General features: G+C 35.3%; 1 protein-coding gene across 4 annotated transcripts in view; it reads left to right on the top strand.

The window, feature by feature from the left end:
• SENP7 (SUMO specific peptidase 7) overlaps nucleotides 1-19507 on the top strand; it is a 129368-nt gene that overhangs the window by 3507 nt on the left and 106354 nt on the right. For all 4 annotated transcript variants that reach the window (XM_011222114.3, XM_019797313.2, XM_011222113.3 and 1 more), the window contains exons 2-3: nucleotides 6817-6869; nucleotides 9477-9575. In XM_011222114.3, coding sequence (XP_011220416.2) covers nucleotides 6817-6869; nucleotides 9477-9575 — 152 coding nt within the window. The remainder of the gene's footprint in view (nucleotides 1-6816; nucleotides 6870-9476; nucleotides 9576-19507) is intronic.

Raw genomic sequence — 19507 nt, 5'->3', positions numbered from 1 at the left:
TTAAAAAAATATCTGGCATCAGAGACCGGTCCACTAGCAGTTGAATGAAATAATAATTAAATGCATGGGTCATTCAAGGGAGAATGACCATTAGAAACGTTTTACAACAACAAAAGTATAACAGATAGAGTCATAGATAACAATTTTCAAATGAATCTTTGAATTAAACAGCATACTTCAAGTGAATATCAGGTTATCAACTGATTGCTTCAGGCAACATCCTTGGAAATCTGTGTTCATTCTTATTTAAGTTAAGGATACATGTTTTTTTTGAGTGCTTAGTACTGAGCAGTGTACTGAGAATTTTACGAGCTCTAATTCGTTCAAAAGTCCTGTGAGGTGGTTATTTTTGATTTACAGATGAGGAAACTGGGATTTAGGAAGGGTAAGCAGCTTTAGCAATAGTAAGTAAAAAACAGCCAGGATTCAAAATCTGGTCTTTCTGATTACAAAATACATAATTTTAACTTCTTTTACTGTCTGAGGACATTTGAGTCTTGGAAAAAATAAGTTTCCTTGCATAAATAAGTATGAGGACTGTAATTATAAGAAAATGTATTTACTGCAGGAGTTTTAGAGCCTTTTGCTCTTATACATTGTGCCTTTTCAGCAGAGTAGCTGAGCATGCAGTGTTGTTCAGACTTAACTTGATTTTGAAACTCTTCCCTCCCCCCAGTTTCATCTTGAGCATCTAGTGTCCCATGATGATACAACTTATTGTTTCAGTAGGCTCAGGTGATGTCTGCATATTTTGCATTATAAGTGTAATGAACCATGATTGAAGTTCAAAATCAGAATCTGCAATTAATTATAAAACTACATTATTTGTGTAGATGTTAGCTGAAGGCATTGGAATGAATGGAATTACCCACAGAAGGTATAAAGTGAGAAAAGTCTTGAATCACATACATTTAATTTCAGAGTAGGGAGGAAGCGACATTGGTAGGCAGATAGGCAAATTAGGAAAGCGAGGTTTGGGAAGCAAAGGAGGAGAGTGAAAAGCAATGTAGATTAGAGTTAAAATAGTATGAGGGTGCTGAATTTGGCAATTAGGGGGTCATTTTTACCACTGGTTTTAGTAGGAACAAAAGCCAGATTTCAAGAGGCTGAATGAAACAAGGAAAATGAGATGTAGAAAAGATTTCTGAAGCAAGTTGGAGTAGGAAATAAGGTAGACAGGAATTTCTTTCATTAGACTCAGACTTAAATCAGGTTGGTAGGGAGTGGGAAAGGGGTAAGTGGGGAGAGAAAGATATTAAATAGAAGATAATTGATAGGGTGAGGTTTCAGAAGAAATGGGGGAGATTGGAATCAAAAGATAGTTTCTTGAGATGTGCAGAAAGGAGGGAAGATAGCTAAAGATATAGATAAATTTTGAGAAGTTAAGGATATTGCAGTCATGGCTTCTATATGAAGTAAGGAAATCATCTTTGGAAAAAGGACTTTCAAGTGGTATTGGGAGCTCAAAATGGACTAGGTGGTCAATTAGGCATGAATAAAAGAGTTGATGGGGAGCCTGGGTGGCACAGCGGTTAAGCATCTGCCTTCGGCTCAGGGCGTGATCCCGGCGTTCTGGGAATCGAGCCCCACATCAGGCTCCTCCTCTATGAGCCTGCTTCTTCCTCTCCCACTCCCCCTGCTTGTGTTCCCTCTCTCGCTGGCTGTCTCTATCTCTGTCAAATAAATAAATAAAATCTTTAAAAAAAATTAAGTAATTTTGAAAGTCATTAAAACAAGTACGAGTTTTGTAGTAGTAGTAGTAGTAGTAGTAGTAGTAGTAGTAGTAGTAGTTGTTGCAGTTACTATTATGTGACTTTCTTCAGCAGTGCTAAGCAGTCTAGCAGCAAGAATTTGGAAAAAAATGAGTTTAATTTTATTTAAGGTTAAAGGGTAGGACAAGATATGGGGCAAAAAATGGGTTCAGTGTGAGTGAGGAAATGAAAGGGTCAAAGAACTGTGGGTTGTAGAATGAGAAGTTCACTTTTGAGAATTTGAGAAGTGCAGTAGTATTCCTTAAATCCGTTGACAAATGTATGTTGCTGAAATGGGGATGTGTAGAAGTAGTTTGTTGGAGTAAATTAAGGTGAGTCTATTGTTTTGAGTGAGTCGACTTATGGAAGTTTTAGAGCTTCACAATGATGGTAAATTTTAGAGATAGAGAAAAAAACTATGAATCAAGTATCAGAGAATTCTAGGAATGTTGGAGAGGGTATTGGGTCACTACATGGCAATCACAAATATAGGTGAAGTAAAATATCCAACTTAATGGGAATTATATTTTTTATTTTTTTATTTTTTATTTTTATTATTATTATTTTTAAAGATTGTATTTATTTATTTGACAGAGAGAGACAGGCAGTGAGAGAGGGAACACAAGCCAGGGGAGTGGGAGAGGAAGAAGCAGGCTCCTAGCGGAGGAGCCTGATGTGGGGCTTGATCCCAGAACGCCGGGATCATGCCCTGAGCCGAAGGCAGACGCTTAACGACTGTGCCACCCAGGTGCCCCTTTAGGGGAATTTTAAAGGAGGAATTATGCAATAAAGATAAAATATTAATTGGAAGTGGTAGTGGAAGGAGGAGATTGTTAATCCCTACTCCTGATTTTATAAGTGAGAGAAGAATCTTGAGAGAACCCAAAAAATAGTGTAGTTAATAAAAAGCTAGGATTCAGCTAAACTAAGGTGGAGGAAATATTCCAGAAAAAGATTCAGAATTTAAGAACATTGTACTGACTCTGGAAAGGAATTTAGTGGTTAAGGGAAGAGATGGAGAAGAATGTGGATGAAAGGGTAGAGTTGAATTACATAAAACATGGGAGACTAGCAAGATAATAGGCTGTGGGGATTGGCATCTAGGGTGGTGAATGGGATTCCCATGTCTGATGATGGAAGACAGAGAATTGGAAAGTAGATTAGAGAGACCTGGTAGCACAGGGAATGGTTATGGATAGGATTGAGTAGCTTTAAAGATCCAGATTGGAACTTCGTTATTATGGTGCTGTCTCTAAACTGCTTTCCAGGTGGATAAACTCTAATAAGAGTCTTTGATAATTTAGGGGCGCCTGGGTGGTGCAGTCGTTAAGCGTCTGCGTTTGGCTCAGGGCCTTATTCCTGTGTTACAGGATCGAGCCCCACATCAGGCTCCTCTGCTATGAGCCTGCTTCTTCCTCTCCCACTCCCCCTGCTTGTGTTCGCTCTCTTACTGGCTGTCTCTATCTCTGTCAAATAAATAAATAAAATCTTTAAAAAAAAAGAGTCTTTAATAATTTAGAAGGCTGGCTAATACAGGCTGCTTTATCCTACTTTGTATATACTTAAAATGATAACTCACCTCTTGAGTGCACGTGGCACTGTACTGTCCTTTCATCCATTTCTATCTAATTTGCTCATTATCTAAAACTTCAAAGCTCAGTTCAGTTGTGCCTTTCCAAGAACTATCTCCTAATTAACTCAGATTTAAAACAAATTATATCTATTTCTGAACTTCCATGGCTCTTAGTACTTCTTACATGATATTTATATCAGACTCTGACAAGGGAATGTCTTATTAATCGTATATCCCCATAGCATCCAACATACCTGGAATATACTGGTTAAGCAAGTTACCTCTGGTATTATTAGACCAGTGATGAAATCAGCATGGTGACTTTGGGAAAGTTATTTGGATTCTCCCAACCTAAATTCTTCATCCGTAATATGGTGATAATACTATTACTAATCTCATAAGGCTTTTGTAAAGACTAAATAAAAACAATTTGTGTACTTAGCCTACTGGCTGACAGTGGTAATCATCATTATCTTAAATAAATGTTTTTAGAGTAAATAAGTGAGTGATTCCACAAGTTACTTGGGAAAAAGTCACATTTTTCAGCTGTTTGACTCATGTATTTAGAATGAGAATAATTAGATTTTCCTGTGTGCTAATCCTAATATACTGAGGTCTCTTAAAGAGTAATATTTCAGTATAAACTATTAAAATAATAGTTATCATTTATTTTGTACTAACTATGCCAGACATAATGCTAAATAAAACAGGCTATCTCAATTTAATCTTCATTGAAAAGCTGGGTATTCTTCCTTGTTTTAGAGTCTCAGAAGTCACAAGTAAGCCAGGGTAAAAATTTAGGTTGTCAAGCTTTTTTTTTTTTTTTTNNNNTTTGACAGAGAGAGAGACAGCCAGTGAGAGAGGGAACACAAGCAGGGGGAGTGGGAGAGGAAGAAGCAGGCTCCAAGTAGAGCATGGAGCCCCATGCAGGGCTCCATCCCAGGACCCCGGGATCACGCCCCGAGCCAAAGGCAGACGCTTAACGACTGAGCCGCCCAGGCGCCCCTAGGTTGTCAAGCTTTAAAACCGTTGACTTTTGAGCACCACACTGTAATCACAAGAAGAGGCACATCATATGTTTATATAAATGCCCCAAAACCAACATAGTATAAAATTATAAAAACCCCTAAAATTTTGGGAAGTCACAAGAATATTAATTTTAAAGGAAATAGGGAAATATACATTTTTAATTCATGAGTCAGTTGGGAGTATTAATCTATAAATTACAATTTAGGCAACTGATAATTTTTAAAACATGCATATTTTATTAAATTTAAAATGCACTAGAAAGTGAATATAAGGTAAGGGCTTTCTTAACATTTATTTAAAAATTTTTATTTTTCATGGTCTAAGGAATGCTACTTTATTGAAAATTGATCAAATTTATCAAAAGCTTAAGTACAGTGGTTAAATAATTTTTATATCAGTGTTTCTGTCAGGAAATACATATACAGGCATGTCTTGTTTTATTATGCTTTGCTTTATTGTGTTTTGCAGATAATGTGTTTTTTACAAATTGAAACTTCATGGCACAATTTTTCCGACAGCATTTGCTTGCTTCATGTCTCTGTGTCACATTTTGGTAGTTCTTGCAATATTTCAGACTTTTATTATTATATTTGTTGTGGTGATTGGTGATCAGTGATCTTTGATGTTACTTTTGCAAATTGTTTTACGGCACCACGAACCACAGCAATATAAGACACCAAACTTAATAAATGTGTGTGTTCTGATTGCTCTACTGACTGTTCCATGTCTCTCTTCTTCTCCTTGGACCCCCAATTCCCTGAGACATGCTGAAAGGTCAGATGATGGGTAGCATTTTTTAGCAATTAGATATTTTTAATTAAGGTATGTATATGGTTATTTTATATATAGTGCTGTTGCACACTTAATAGACTTCAGTAGAGTGTAAACATAACTTTTATATGCACTAGGAAACCAAAAAATTCATTTGACTCACTTTATTGTAATATTTACTTTATTGTGGTATCTCTGATGTATATCTGTAGTGAAATTACTGCTATGTATTATGAACTTAGAGAAATTATTTCAGCTTTATACATTTTTGAATAAGGTATAGTCCATTTGTTATAATTGTTGTTTTTAAAGCTTTGTTTTGTTTTTAAGTTGAAGTATTACAGCAGGGTAAATATATCTTTAGTATAGTTTGAAGACTTTTTGTACTTGTATAAAAATACAGTTGTGTAACAATGACCTAAATCGAGATATAGAACATTTCCAGCATCTCAGTATCCTGTTCTAGTCAGTATTCCTTCTCTCCTCAGGTACCCCCAGTTCAAGGCTTTTGCCCATTTGAAGATTGGGTTGTCTTGCCATTGCTTTGTAGTTCTTTATATATTCTGGTCTGAGTCCTTTGACAGATGTATGTATTATACAGTATTATTAACTGTCACGATGCTGTATGTGGATAAATAATAATCTTCCAGTCTATGGCTTGCCTTCTTACTCTATTAATGATGACGTTTGATGAATTTTAATGAAGTTGAGTTTATTAATCTTTTCCTTTATGGTTAGTACTAATTGTGTCTTGTTTGAGAAATTTTTGCCTACCCTAAGGTCATGAAGTTATTCCCCTTTTTATTCTAGAAGTTTTATTTGTTTTATCTTTGACATTTAAATCTATTATCTATTTAAAATTAACTTTTGTTTATAGTGTGAGGTAGAGGTCAAGCTTTATTTATTTTCCCTTTTGGTTATCAGATTGCTTCAGCATTACCTGCTGTAAAGATCATCTCTTTCTTACCTAAGTGTAGTGATATCTTTTTATAAATAAGTGACTACATATCTGTGGATTTCTACTATTAATTTTGATTATGAAATCTGTGATATATTCCAGTAAATTTGTAAGTTCCTGAAAAGCTTAGACTGTGTTTAATTTGTTTATTACACCATCTTCACTGCTTAACATGCCAGGCACTTGATAGACATTCAGTAAATATTTGCTGATTGAATGAAAGAATCATAAAGGAAGAATCCACAGGAAGTCTGAACAGTGTTGGTGAGAAGAAAAACTATTCCTAGTTGCAGAGATGCCTGAACATCTAGTAGAACTGGAAGTGTTTTTGTAGACTATTCCAAACATACCTCTCATGTTTTGCTTCAACCCCCTCCCCCCAACCTCCCCTTTTATAAAAGTTTATCTGGTCATATGGTTCAGCCGGCATTTATTGAACACCTATTGGACTATTGCCAGGGAATATCTTATTTAGTTCTTAGAACCAAGTTTTCTTCTTTTTTCCTATTGTCATCATATGTATGTTATTGAATGAAGGCATTTTGTGAGAATTTGCTATTCTTCTGATTATTTTTTGACCTTTATGTTTAGTCTGTTAGGTTCTGTAAAATGTATCAATGTAAATTCTAACTCCAGCAAGTTTTAAAACAAAGGATGGCTGTGAACGGATTTATTTTATCACATTGTTTATTTCATTTAGATGTTAAACGATGATTTTTATCATGTCTTTGTAGAAATTGTCACAGAAGTAAAAAGGAAAAAGTCTTCATCTTCTGAGTTACATAAGGTATGCGTTAGTTTTGCTTTTAATCTATTATCTTTAGAGTTACCAATGTTGAACATATTTTATTTGTCTTTTTAATAAAAATTTAAAGAAAATATAAAACCTTAACTAATTAGTGTTTTTCAGGGAATGGTATATCCTAATTAATTCAAAGGTTAACCAAGAAACACTTTCTGGGACCTACCTTGTTTAAATCATTATAAGATATATCAGTATACTTTCTAGGCCTTATTTTAGATTTTATATAAAACATAACCCAGCATTTCTTTGATAACAATACAGTAGCATTCCTCAGGTTCATTCATTGTAATATTGTACATACCGAAAGGTTGTGCTCAAGTCATGTGCTGAAAATGACTATTGAAATATTTTCTATTTAAATAAATAAATTAATTAATTTCTTTTGTGTAAGCCAAAGAGTAGCAAAAGAAGCAAAATGAAGTTTCTACCTATGTAGGAAGTGTTTCAAAAATGTAATTTCTGGGGCTCCTGGGTGGCTCAGTCGTTAAGCGTCTGCCTTCGGCTCGGGATGATCCCGGAGATCTGGGATCGAGCCCCATGTTGGGCTCTTCCGCCGGGAGCCTGCTTCTTCCTCTCCCACTCCCCCTGCTTGTGTTCCCTCTCTCGCTGGCTGTCTCTCTCTCTGTCAAATAAATAAATAAAAATCTTTAAAAATAAAAAAAATGTAATTTCTTTTAAGAAAGATAATCTTTTTTCCTCTAGAATTTTGTGATTTAAATACAGTAGTACCCTGGTATACATTATAATAATTTATTAGACACTTTTTTCTGAAGCATTCCAAATTATGCACTGAGGAGTTTTAATTTGGCATAAAGAACTTTAATTTGGTACATTTCATGGAACAAACCTGGAGAAGAAATCTTAACGAGGGCTGTGAGAGGGAATCAAGAGCACACAGGCAAGACCTAACACAGAGCGTGGCCTTAGGTACTCTTCTGCTTTGGCTTACTTCACATATGTGGGTATGATTTCTTTTAAAATTGTTCATTTGGCTTGTGAACAACCTGAAGACCTTATACCCTTTGAGGAAGCAATTGTTGTTCCCTAATTAAGAATATAAAGAAAATGATTTAGAGATAATATTGTCTTTTGCAGGTGAAGAATTATAAAGAGATACCTTCTTATACAGATTAGGTATAAATAATTAAGAAGTTATTAGCACCTAAGAGGATCACTCAGAGGTGCTAGTGAAATGAGAGTTGACATATATTTTCTTCAAATTTATTCTGTCCTCCTGCCTTATGCTCTTCTCTCACTGAAATCATTTTATGGATTGTTACTGGTTGTAGTTGATATAGTACTTATTATATGTTTTATTTTTGTAGGCTGAATTTGATGCTTAACTATTGTTTATAAATTTCTCAACATGAAATTTAAGGTATTTAAGTTCTAAACAAATGATTTCAAACTTGTGGTTACAATCCATACCTTCATTTGTTTATTCAGCACATCATGAGCCATACACTTTGGAGATATAAAGGCAACTAAGTCAGGGTACTCTCTTTATTTTATTTTTTAATTTTTAAAAATTTTAAAAAGATTTTATTTTATTTATTTGAGAAAGAGTGAGAGAGAGAGAGAGAGAGAGAGTGCACGATCAGCAGGGAGGGGCAGAGGCAGAGGGAGAAGCACGACTACCTGCTGAGGAGGAAGCCAGTTGCAGGACTAGATCCCAGGACCCTGGGACCACAACCGGAGCTGAAGGCAGATGCTTAACCAACTGAGTCACCCAGGCACCCAGGGCACTCTCTTTAAAGACCTCCATAGCCTGGAAAAGATGGACATGTAGACAAATATTTATAATATAGTTTGATACATCTAATATAAATAACATAATAAGAATGTACCAAGTACTGATACCTACAGAAAGGAATACCTAGGTGTGGGAGTGACAGTTGTGTGGATAGGGGAATAATTTTGAGCAGTTTCTGCAGTATTTCACAAGGGAAAAGTAGAGGGAAGGGCATTCATACATATATACAAAGGGAACAGTACGTACAAAGGTCTAGAGATATAATATGTATTTGAAGGAAGTTGAGTAAATGGTGTGGTTGGGATGTAGAGTTAGTGATGTGTGGGTGATGTTAAAGAGCCCAGATTGTTAAGAGTTTTATCTGTAAGTAGTGGGTGCCATTGTTGTATATTAAATGTTGTAGTGATCATTAGGTTTGTGTATTAGAGAACTTTGCGGAGCGTTTGAAAGATTAGAAGAGGTAAAGACTGTGGGTAGGAGAATAATTAGGAGGCTATTGTGATACTTAATTTATGTACCTTAATACTGAATGAGACGTTTTTAAAATAAAATTATATCTAACTGCCTGTAAATTAAGCACTGAATTTAAAACTCTTTAAAACTAATTGCAAAATGGGGTGTGTGTTTGGCTCAGTCATTAGAGCTTGAGCCTCTTGATCTGGGGGTCATGAGTTCAAGCCTCGTGTTAGATGTAGACTACGCTTATTTAAAAAAAACAAAAACTCAAAAACTAATAGCAGAATGTTTAGACAGGTTTATATAATGGTTCTTTTATTTTGGTTAATATGATTCAGTTCTTATTTATAATTCAGATTATTTTCTCACTCTGATTTCAGATAACAAAGATGTTAAATGCAAAACCAGAGGATGTTCATGTTCAGTCACCACTATCCAAACTCAGAAGCTCAGAACACTGGGATCTCCCTTTGCAGGGGGTAAATAAAAACTAATTTCTTTTAAGTACATAGTGTTGTTTGGTGTGTTTAAAATATTTTAATAAAACTGAATTTTTGTTTTCTTATATATCCTTGTTTGGATTTTTTTGTGTTATTTGCAGGTTTTTCATTAGTTAATTTCTGGTATTTATAAGTGATGCTTTGAGGTTAGGGTCTCCTTTAGTTTAAGTATACCTTATTTTGTATGATTGTTTTCTTGAAATTTAAATCTCATTATTGTAAAACATTTTAAATTTATGGGAATATTAAGCTTATTAGAATCATTTGCTCTTTTGCTCGTTTTGTAAATTTGATTCGGTGTATCTTAAAATGTGATGCAACTATACTTTAAAAGGTATTCTAATTATAAATCTGGACTTTAATTTTATTGCTATCAAGCATTATTATAGAGCTTTCATGAATAAGGCTTAAGATGGCACTTTTTTTTTAAGATTTTATTTATTTATTTGAGAGAGAGAGAGAGAGTGAGCGCATGCACAGGCAGGGGGAGTGGCAGGCAGAGGGAGCGGGAGAAGCAGGCTTTCACTGAGCCGGGAACCTGAAGCGGGTCTTGATCCCGGGACCCTGGGATCACGACCTAAGCTGGAGGCAGATGCTTAATTGACTGAGCCACCTAGGTGCCCCAAGATGGCACATTTTAAGTGTTTTTTTCCTCGTGTCTGATACAACTCATGGTCAATTTTTAAACATGGAATTTTACTCAGATTTTCCAGTTTATCCATTTGAAGCCTGTATTAGTCTGCGAGGTTAACATATCAAAATACCAGCCTGGGTGTTTTAAACAATAGAAATTTATTTTCCAACAGTTCTGGAGGCTGATGTCCAAGATCAAGGTGCCAGTAGGGTTGGTTTCTCTAAGGCCTTTCTCCTTGGCTTACAGATGGCCATCTTTTTGCTGTTTCTTCCTATGAACTTTTTTTCTGTGTACCCACATCCCTGGTGCTTCTCTTCTTATAAGGATGCTAGTCCTGTTGGATTAGGTCCCTACCCATATGACCTCATTTAAACTTAATTACCTTTGTAGTGGCCCCATCTCCACATATAGTCATATTGACGATGAGAACTTTAACATATGAAATTTGCAGGGGGAAGCACAATTCAGTTCATAATGTTAGTTAGCATTTTAGGATAACAAATTTTAAGTCATGTTGAATATGTTTTTATGTTATAGACAAGAAAAATTAACCATTTATTCTACCTTGTTCTCAAAGGAAGGATTTGTCATTAATATTAGTTGCTTTAACATTTTTAAAAATTTTAACTATCAAATAATACATTTTTTTAAATTTATTTTTTTATTTTTTTATTTTTTAAAGATTTTATTTATTTATTTGACAGAGATAGAGACAGCCAGTGAGAGAGGGAACACAAGCAGGGGAGTGGGAGAGGAAGAAGCAGGCTCCTAGCGGAGGAGCCTGATGTGGGACTCGATCCCACAACGCCGGGATCACGCCCTGAGCCGAAGGCAGACACTTAACCGCTGTGCCACCCAGGCGCCCCTAATACATTTGTTTTTTATACAAGGTACAAAAAGGGAAATAATAAGTGAGATGATGACTTCTGCCTACATAAACAGAAAAAAAATTGCATAAGGTTAGAAAATTTGGGGTGGATAGAAAGGAACAGGTGAAATAAATAAAAAAATCTTTCTCTGTGCCTTTTTCCTAAAGGCAACCACCATTGATAGTTTTGTTTTTCATTCCTTTCAAGAAAAAAAAAACATATGCCTACGTAAATAATAATTTATATTATTTTTAAATTGTTATAGAACAGAGAACATGAAGTATATACTGTTCTGTGCTTTGTTGTTTTCATTTAATAGATCCTAAATTTTTTTTTCTATTTTAACACATTTATTTTTTTTTTTTTTAAATTTATTTATTGGGCATCTGAGTGGCTCAATCGGTTAAGCGTCTATCTCGGGCTCAGGCTGATCCCAGGGGCCTGGGATTGAGTCCTGCATTGGGCTCCCTGCTCAGCAGGGAATATGCTTCTCCTCTCCTCTGCCCCTCCCCTCTGCTCATGCTCTCCCTCACTCTCTCGCTCTCTCTCAAATAAATAAATAAAATCTGAAAAAAAAAAAAGAGATTTATTTATTTAAGTAATCTCTATGCTCAATGTGGAACTTGAATTCACAACCCGGAAATTAAGAATCACATGCTCTACTGACTTAGCCATCCAGGTTTCCCTATTTTAACACATTTAGATCTACATCTTTTATTTATTTTTGTTGGCTTTGTAGTCTCTAAACATTTACAATATGCCATAATTAAAAAAAGGTTTTTTTTTTAGTAAAATTGACACACATTACATTGGTTTCAGGCATACAACATGGTGATTCACCTTCTCTTTATGTTATGCTGTGCTCACAAGTGTAGCTACCATCTGTTACCCTGCATAATTTACTTACTTAGTGCACTGGTCTTAGTTGTTTCCAGAGTTTTGCGAATAGAAACAGTGCTGCAGTGAACATCATTTTTCTTTTCTTTTTTTTAACATTGTTTTTCATATGCAGAAAACCATTTTTGAGCAGAATTACTAGGTTGAAGAGAATTTATATATTAATTTTAATAAACATTGCAAAATTGTCTCACAGAAAATGCACCAATTTATATTGCCACCAATGCGAGCTTCCATTTTTCTAGAAACTTACTGGCACTGGATATTATCACACAGTAAAATTGTTGCCAATTTAATAGGAAGAAAAGAACATTTTAAGAAAATTTAATCTCTTTGTATTTATGTATTCTGTTTTAGGATATTGAATTTATTATGAAATAAATGTATATAATATATAATTTTACTTTATTTTATTTATTTATTGTTATGATTTTATTTATTTATTTGAGAAAGAGAGAGACAGTACGAGCATGAGTAGGGAGAGGGGCAGAGGGAGAAACAGACTTCCCTGCTGAGCAGGGAGCCTGACATGAGGCTCGATCCCAGGACCCTGGGATCATGACGTGAGCTGAAGGCAGACGCTTAACCAACTGAGCCACCCAGGTGCCCCTAATATATATAATTAAAAACACACACACACATATACACTGTCTCTTGGAAGTAGACATAGGCTTTATGTTGGGTTTGTTTTCTTAAGCGGTATCTCATTAAATGTATTTTTTCCTTTACCCTTGGGTCATACATATCTTCCTTTAGTTTTTGGCCTTAAAGAGGCAGATGTGGCTTACCTGAGAGCTCTTTAGGTATTAAGTCATTGTGTTATAATCTTCTATTTTCTCTTTTTCCTTAACTCTCGATTTCAGCAGTCCCCTTTTCCTGAGAAGCTAACCATTTACTTTGTTCTTTAGTTCCCTCTAACCCACTGAATAAAACAGGGTCTCTTCAGAGACATATTTTCTTTTCCCATGCCTACATTCCCATCTCAGTTGGATGTCTTCCTGAAGATAGTGATACTTAAGGTTTTGTAAATCTGTATTCTGTTTGAGATTTAGAGTGGCACATGTGTCAGCATTGCTATGCTCTCTTGTTTCTTTAGACTTCATAGTATTTGCTAAGTATGCTTCATAGTTTGTAGAGTTTGAGGCTGTGCCAGTATCCTGCTTAATTATTTCTTCCACACACATTTTTTTTTAAGATTAATTTTTTTTAAGTAATCTCTATATCCAGTGTGGGACTTTAATTTACAACTGCGAGATCAGGAGTCCCGTGCTCTACTGACTGAGCCAGCCGGGCACTCCCCACATACCCTTTTTAAATTGTTTTTAGTGCGTTTCTGTGAACGACAAAGAGATAACTTTGTATAATCTGTAGCAGAATTTTAACTCATTTATTTACTTATTTGTGGTTTTTATTGAGATATAATTACATGAAATAAGTTGCACAGGTCTTAGGTATGTGATTGGATGAGTATTGACTAATGTGACATATGTAACCAATCCCACTCAAAAATGGTTCCCTATAATATGAAAAGTGATGTTCGTTGTCCCATTGTTTCCAAAGGAATAGAGCATTGTCATGAGCCTTGAAGGTTCCCTTGTCTCCCTTTCTACTGTATCTTTGCCTGCTGTCCCGACCCCCACCCCACTCTGGCAACCACTTTTCTGATTTCTATTTCTGTAGGGTAGTTTTGCCTGTTCATACGATATTCTTTTGTGTTTTGCTTCTTTTGCTCAAGAAAATGTTGAAATTCATCCCTGTTTTGCATCTACCAGTGGTTTGTTCCTTTTTATTGCTAAGTAATACTCCATTTTGTGACTGTAACACAATTTGTTTATTTAGTTCTTCTGTTGATGGACTTTTGGACTTGGTTTTAATTTGCATTTTCCTGGTGACTAATGGTATTAAGACATTTTTGGGGCGCCTGGGTGGTTCAGTGGTTAAGCGTCTGCCTTCGGCTCAGGGCGTGATCCTGGCATTCTGGGATCGAGCCCCACATCAGGCTCGTCCACTGGGAGCCTGCTTCTTCCTCTCCCACTCCCCCTGCTTGTGTTCCCTCTCTCACTGGCTGTCTCTCTCTCTGTCAAATAAATAAATAAATAAAATCTTAAAAAAAAAAAGACGTTTTCATATGTTGATTGGCTATTGTATATCTTTTTTGCGAAGTGTGTGTTCAATTTTTTTGCCCTTTTAAAAATAATTTTTTTTGAGAATTTATATGCAATTGAATTAATCCATTTTAATTCTTCTTTGAACTTTGACAAACGTATATGCTTTTGGAACCACCACCATAATAAAGGGTGTGTGTGTGTGTATTTGTAGTTTTTTTCTCAGTGTACAGTTCTGAGTTACAAGATCTGTATAGACTCATATAAGTATCGTTGACAATGAAGATATTGTAGTGTTCCATTACTCCAAAACATTCCTTGGTGCTCTCCCCTTTGTAATTATACTCTGTCCCCATGTTTAACCCCTGGTAACATTGTTTTCTCTAGCTATACCTCTACATTTTCCAGAATGTCACATAAATAGGGAATCATAGAGTGTGTAATGTTTTGAGAGTGACTTTTTATTCAGCATAATGCCATTGAAATTCATTCATGTTTCTGTGTGTATCAGTAATTTATCTGTTCCCCCCCACTGAAGGACATATGGGTTGTTTCCATGTTTTGGCCATTAGGAATAAAGCTGCTATAAATATTTGCATATATTTTTTTTTGTGAGCATAAATTTTAATTTCTCTAGGGTAAATATTTAGGAGTGGGATTCCTGGGTCATATGATAAGTATATATTAAATGCCAAACTGATTTCCAGAGTAGTTGTACCATTTTGCATTCCCACAGCAATGTATGGAGAGTTCTGGGTGCTCTGTATCTTTCTTAGCACTTCATATTGCCAGTTTGTTTATTTTTTTAATTAATGGATTTTATTTTTTAGAGTAATTTTAGATTTACAGAAAAATTGAAGGGATAATACTGGCAATACTTATCTACTCCTCAATTCCTCCTCCCCTAGTACCTCTACACAATTTCCTTTATTAATATCTTTGCGTCAGTGTGGTACATTTGTTACAGTTAATAAGCCAGTACTGATAAATTATTATTATTTATTGGATATAACTGACATACACATTGTATTAGTTTTAGGTGTACAACATAATAATTTGATATATATATATATAGTAGAATGATTAGCACAGTAAGCTTAGTTTACATCCAGTAGCACACATAGTAATAGTTTTCTTATGATGAGACTTTTAAGATCTACTCTCTCAGCAACTTCCAGGTAAATAATCAGTATCGTTAAGTAAATCACCATGCTGTATATTACATTCCCAGGACTTATTTATTTTGTAACTAAAAGTTTGTACCTTTTGATCCCCTTCACCCACTTTGCCCACTCCCCACCTCTGACAACTACAAATTTGTTCTTTTGTTGAGTTTGGATTTCTTTTTTTTCTCTTAGATTCCTCCTATAAGTGAGATCATACAGTATTTGTTTATTTGTCTTACTTTAGTTAACATTAGGCCCTCAGGGTCCATCCATTTTGTGCAAATGGAAAGATTTTTTTTTTATCATTGAATAATTTTCCATTGTGCATGTATACCACATTTTCTTTTTCCATTCATCTGTTGATACACACATTGTTTCCATGTCTTGGTTACTGTAAATAATGCTGCAGTGAACATGGGGTTGCAGATATCTTTTTGAAATGGTGATTTCATTTCATAAGGACAAATACCCAGAAGTGGAAGTGGAATTGCTGGCTTATATGGTAGTTCTATTTTAAATTTTTTTGAGGAACCTCCATACTATTTTCCATATTGGTTGTACCAATTTACATTCCCATCAACAGTACACAAGGATTCCCTTTTCTCCACATCCTCACCAACACTTGTTATGTCTGTGCCTTTATGATAATGTCTGTTCTAACAGGTTTGAGATGATATTTCACTATGGTTTTGATTTGCATGATCCCAGGATCCTGGGATCATGACCTGAGCTGAATGAAGGTAGACACTTAACCGACTGAGCCACCCAGTTGCCCCTACACTCTGCCCATTTTTAAATTGAATTTTTAAAATGCTGTTGAGTTGTATGAGTTCTTTATATGTTTTGGATATTAACCTCTTATTAGATATGTGATTTGCAAATAATTTCTTACATTCTGTAGGTTGCCTATTCATTTTGCTGTACAGAAGCTTTTGTTTTATATAGTCACACTTGTCTACGGCCATACCACCCTGAACGTGCCCGATCTCGTCTGATATAGTCACACTTATTTATTTCTGTCTTTGTTGCCTTTGCTTATGTGTCAGATTCAAAAAATCATTGCTAAGACCAATGTTAAGGAACTTACCATCTTCTAGGAGTTTTATAGTTTTAGGTTTTATGTTAAAGTCTTTAATTCGTTTTGAGTTGATTTTTATATACGGTGTAGGTTAGTGGTCTAATTTCATTATTTCAAATATGTTTGTCCAGTTTCCCAGCACCATTTATTGAAGAGAGTATTCTTTCCCCATTGTATATTTTTGGTTCGTTTTATTTATTAATTGAACGTATATGCATGGGTTTATTTCTGGGCTGTGTTCTGTTCCATTGATCTTATGTCTATTTTTATGCCTATGCCACACTGTTTTGATTACTATAGCTTTGTAATATAGTTTCAAATGAGGAAATATGATGCCTCTGACATTTTTCTTCTTTCTTAAGATTGCTTTGACTATTTGGGATCTTTTGTTGTTGCATACAAATTTTAGGATTATTCTATTTCTGTGAAAAATGCTGCTGGAACGTTGATAGGGATTGCATTGAATTTGTAGATTACTTTGAGTAATGTGGACATTTTATCAATATTCTTCTAATCCATGAGCACAGCATATTTTTGCATTTATTTATGTCTTTTTCAATTTCTTTTGTCAATGTCTTATAGTTTTCAATGTATCAGACTTTCATCTTCTTGGTTGAATTTATTCCTAGGTTTTTGCTTTTTTTTTTTTTTTTTTTTAAGATTTTATTTATTTATTTAACAGAGATAGAGACAGCCAGTGAGAGAGGGAACACAAGCAGGGGGGAGTGGGAGAGGAAGAAGCAGGCTCATAGTGGAGGAGCCTGTTGTGGGGCTTGATCCCATAACGCCGGGATCACGCCCTGAGCTGAAGGCAGACGCTTAACGACTGCGCCACCCAGGTGCCCCTGTTTTGTTTTTTTTTGCCAGAGTTGTATATGGGATTGTTTTCTTAACATCTCTGATAGTTTGTTGTTAGTATATGGAAATGACATTGATTTTTGTATCCTGCAGCTTTACTGAAATTGTTGATTAGTTCTAAGTTTTTGGTGGCATCTTTAAGCTTTTCTATATATAATATCATGTCATCTGTGAATAGAGACAATTTCACTTCTTTTTGATTTGGTTGTCATTTATTTATTTTTTGCCTAATTGCAAGATTTGGTTAGGACTTCTAGTACTCTGTTAAAGAAAAGTGGGGAGAGTTGGAATCCTTGTCTTCTTCCTGATTTTTAAAGGAAAAACTCAGCTTTTCATGATTGAGTATGATAGGCACTGTGCACTGTGATATACGATCTTTATTATATTTAGGTATATTCCATATATATTTACTTTGTTGAGAGTTTTTATTATGAATGGATGTTGAATTTTGTCAGATGCTCTTTCTGCATCTGTTGAGATGATGATATGTTTTACTTTATTGTTTATGAGGTGTATCACATTGATTGATTGGTGGACATTGAACCTTCCTTGCATCCCTGGAATAAATCCTATTTGATAATGGTGTATGATTCTTTTGTATTGTTGGATTGGATTTGCTAATATTTTATTGAGGATTTTTGTATCTAATTTCATCAGAAATATTGGTCTGTAATTTTCTTTCCTTTTTTTTTCCTTTTAAAGATTTTATTTATTTGAGAGAGAGAGTGTGTGTGAGAGACAGAGAGAGGGAGCATGAGTGGTGTGGAGGGGCAGTGGGAAAGGGAGAAGCAGACTCCCAACTGAGCAGGGAGCCCAATATGGAGCTCAATTCCAGGATCCCGAGATCATGACCTTTGCTGAAGGTAGATGCTTAATTGACTGAGCCACCAGACCCCTTGTCTGTAATTTTCTTGAATGTCCTTGTATGAGTTTGGTATTAGAGTGTTGAAGGCCTCGTAAAATAAATTTGAGAGTGATTCCTCTTCTATGTTTTGGAGGAGTTTGAGAAAAATTGGTAGTAATTCTTATTTAAATGTTGGTATGCTTCACCAGGGAAGCTCTCTGTCTTGTACTTTTATTTGTTGGGAGGTTTTTGATTACTGATTTGATCTCCTTAATAGTAATAAGGCTGTTCAGATTATCTGTTTCCTCATAATTCATTCTTGGTAGGTCATGTTTCTAGGAGTTTACCCATTTCTTCTAGGTTGTCCAGAATGTTGTTGTGTAATTAATTTTTCATAGTAGCCTCTTATGATTTTTTATAGTTTAGTAGTATCATTAGCAGTGTCTCTTCTTTCATTTCTGGTTTTATTTATTGAATTCTCTCTCTTTTTCTTGGTTAGTCTAGCTAAAGGTTTATCAATTTTGTTTATCTTTTCAAAATATCAGCTCTTAGTTTCATTAATCTTTTCTGTTGTCTCTTTAGTCTCAATTTCTACTCTGGTCTTTGTTAATTCCTTCATTCCAGTAATTTACGGGCTTAGTTAGTACTTTTTCTAATTCCTTGAAGTGTAAAGTGACATTTGAGATCTTTTTGTTTCTTAATGTGGATGCTTATTGCTATGAACTTTTTTCTGAATACTGCTTTTGTTGCATCCCATAAGTTTTCATATATTGCCATTTTCATATGTCTCAAGGTATTTTTTAATTGTCTTATGATTTCTTCTTTGGTTGTTCAGGAGCATGTTGTTTGATCTCCACATATTTGTTGAGTTTTTCAGTTTTCTTCTTGTGATTGATAGGTAGTTTTGTACCATTGTATTTGGAAAAGATGCTTGGTATGATATCAATCTTCTTATATTTATTTATTTAAAACATTTTTAAGTTTAAATTATTTAAAAAACTCTTTAACCATCGTCACCCACCCACCCTCATCCTCCCCACCAATCCTTTTTTTTGGTTTTTTTTTGGGGGGGAAGGCGGGGGGGGAGAGAGAGAGAGAGAGAGAGAGGGACAGACTCTTGAGCAGTCTTCATGCCCACTGTGGAGCTCGATGCTGGGCTCGATTTCACAAATCTGAGATCATGACCTGAACTGAAATCAAGAGTCAGATGCTTGGGGGCTCCTGGGTAGCGCAGTCGTTAAGTGTCTGCCTTTGGCTCAGGGCATGATCCCGGCATTGCGGGATCGAGTCCCACATTGGGCTCCTCTGCTGGGAGCCTGCTTCTTCCTCTCTCACTTCCCTGCTGTGTTCCCTCTCTCGCTGGCTGTCTGTCTGTCACATAAATAAAAAAGAGTCAGATGCTTAACTCACTGAGCCACCCGGGTGCCCCCCCCAAATCTTCATAAGTTCATTAAGACTTG

This window comes from Ailuropoda melanoleuca, chromosome 1, assembly GCF_002007445.2.
Source record: "Ailuropoda melanoleuca isolate Jingjing chromosome 1, ASM200744v2, whole genome shotgun sequence".
Lineage (NCBI taxonomy): Eukaryota > Metazoa > Chordata > Mammalia > Carnivora > Ursidae > Ailuropoda > Ailuropoda melanoleuca.
This window is presented reverse-complemented; position numbering and strand designations above follow the sequence as displayed.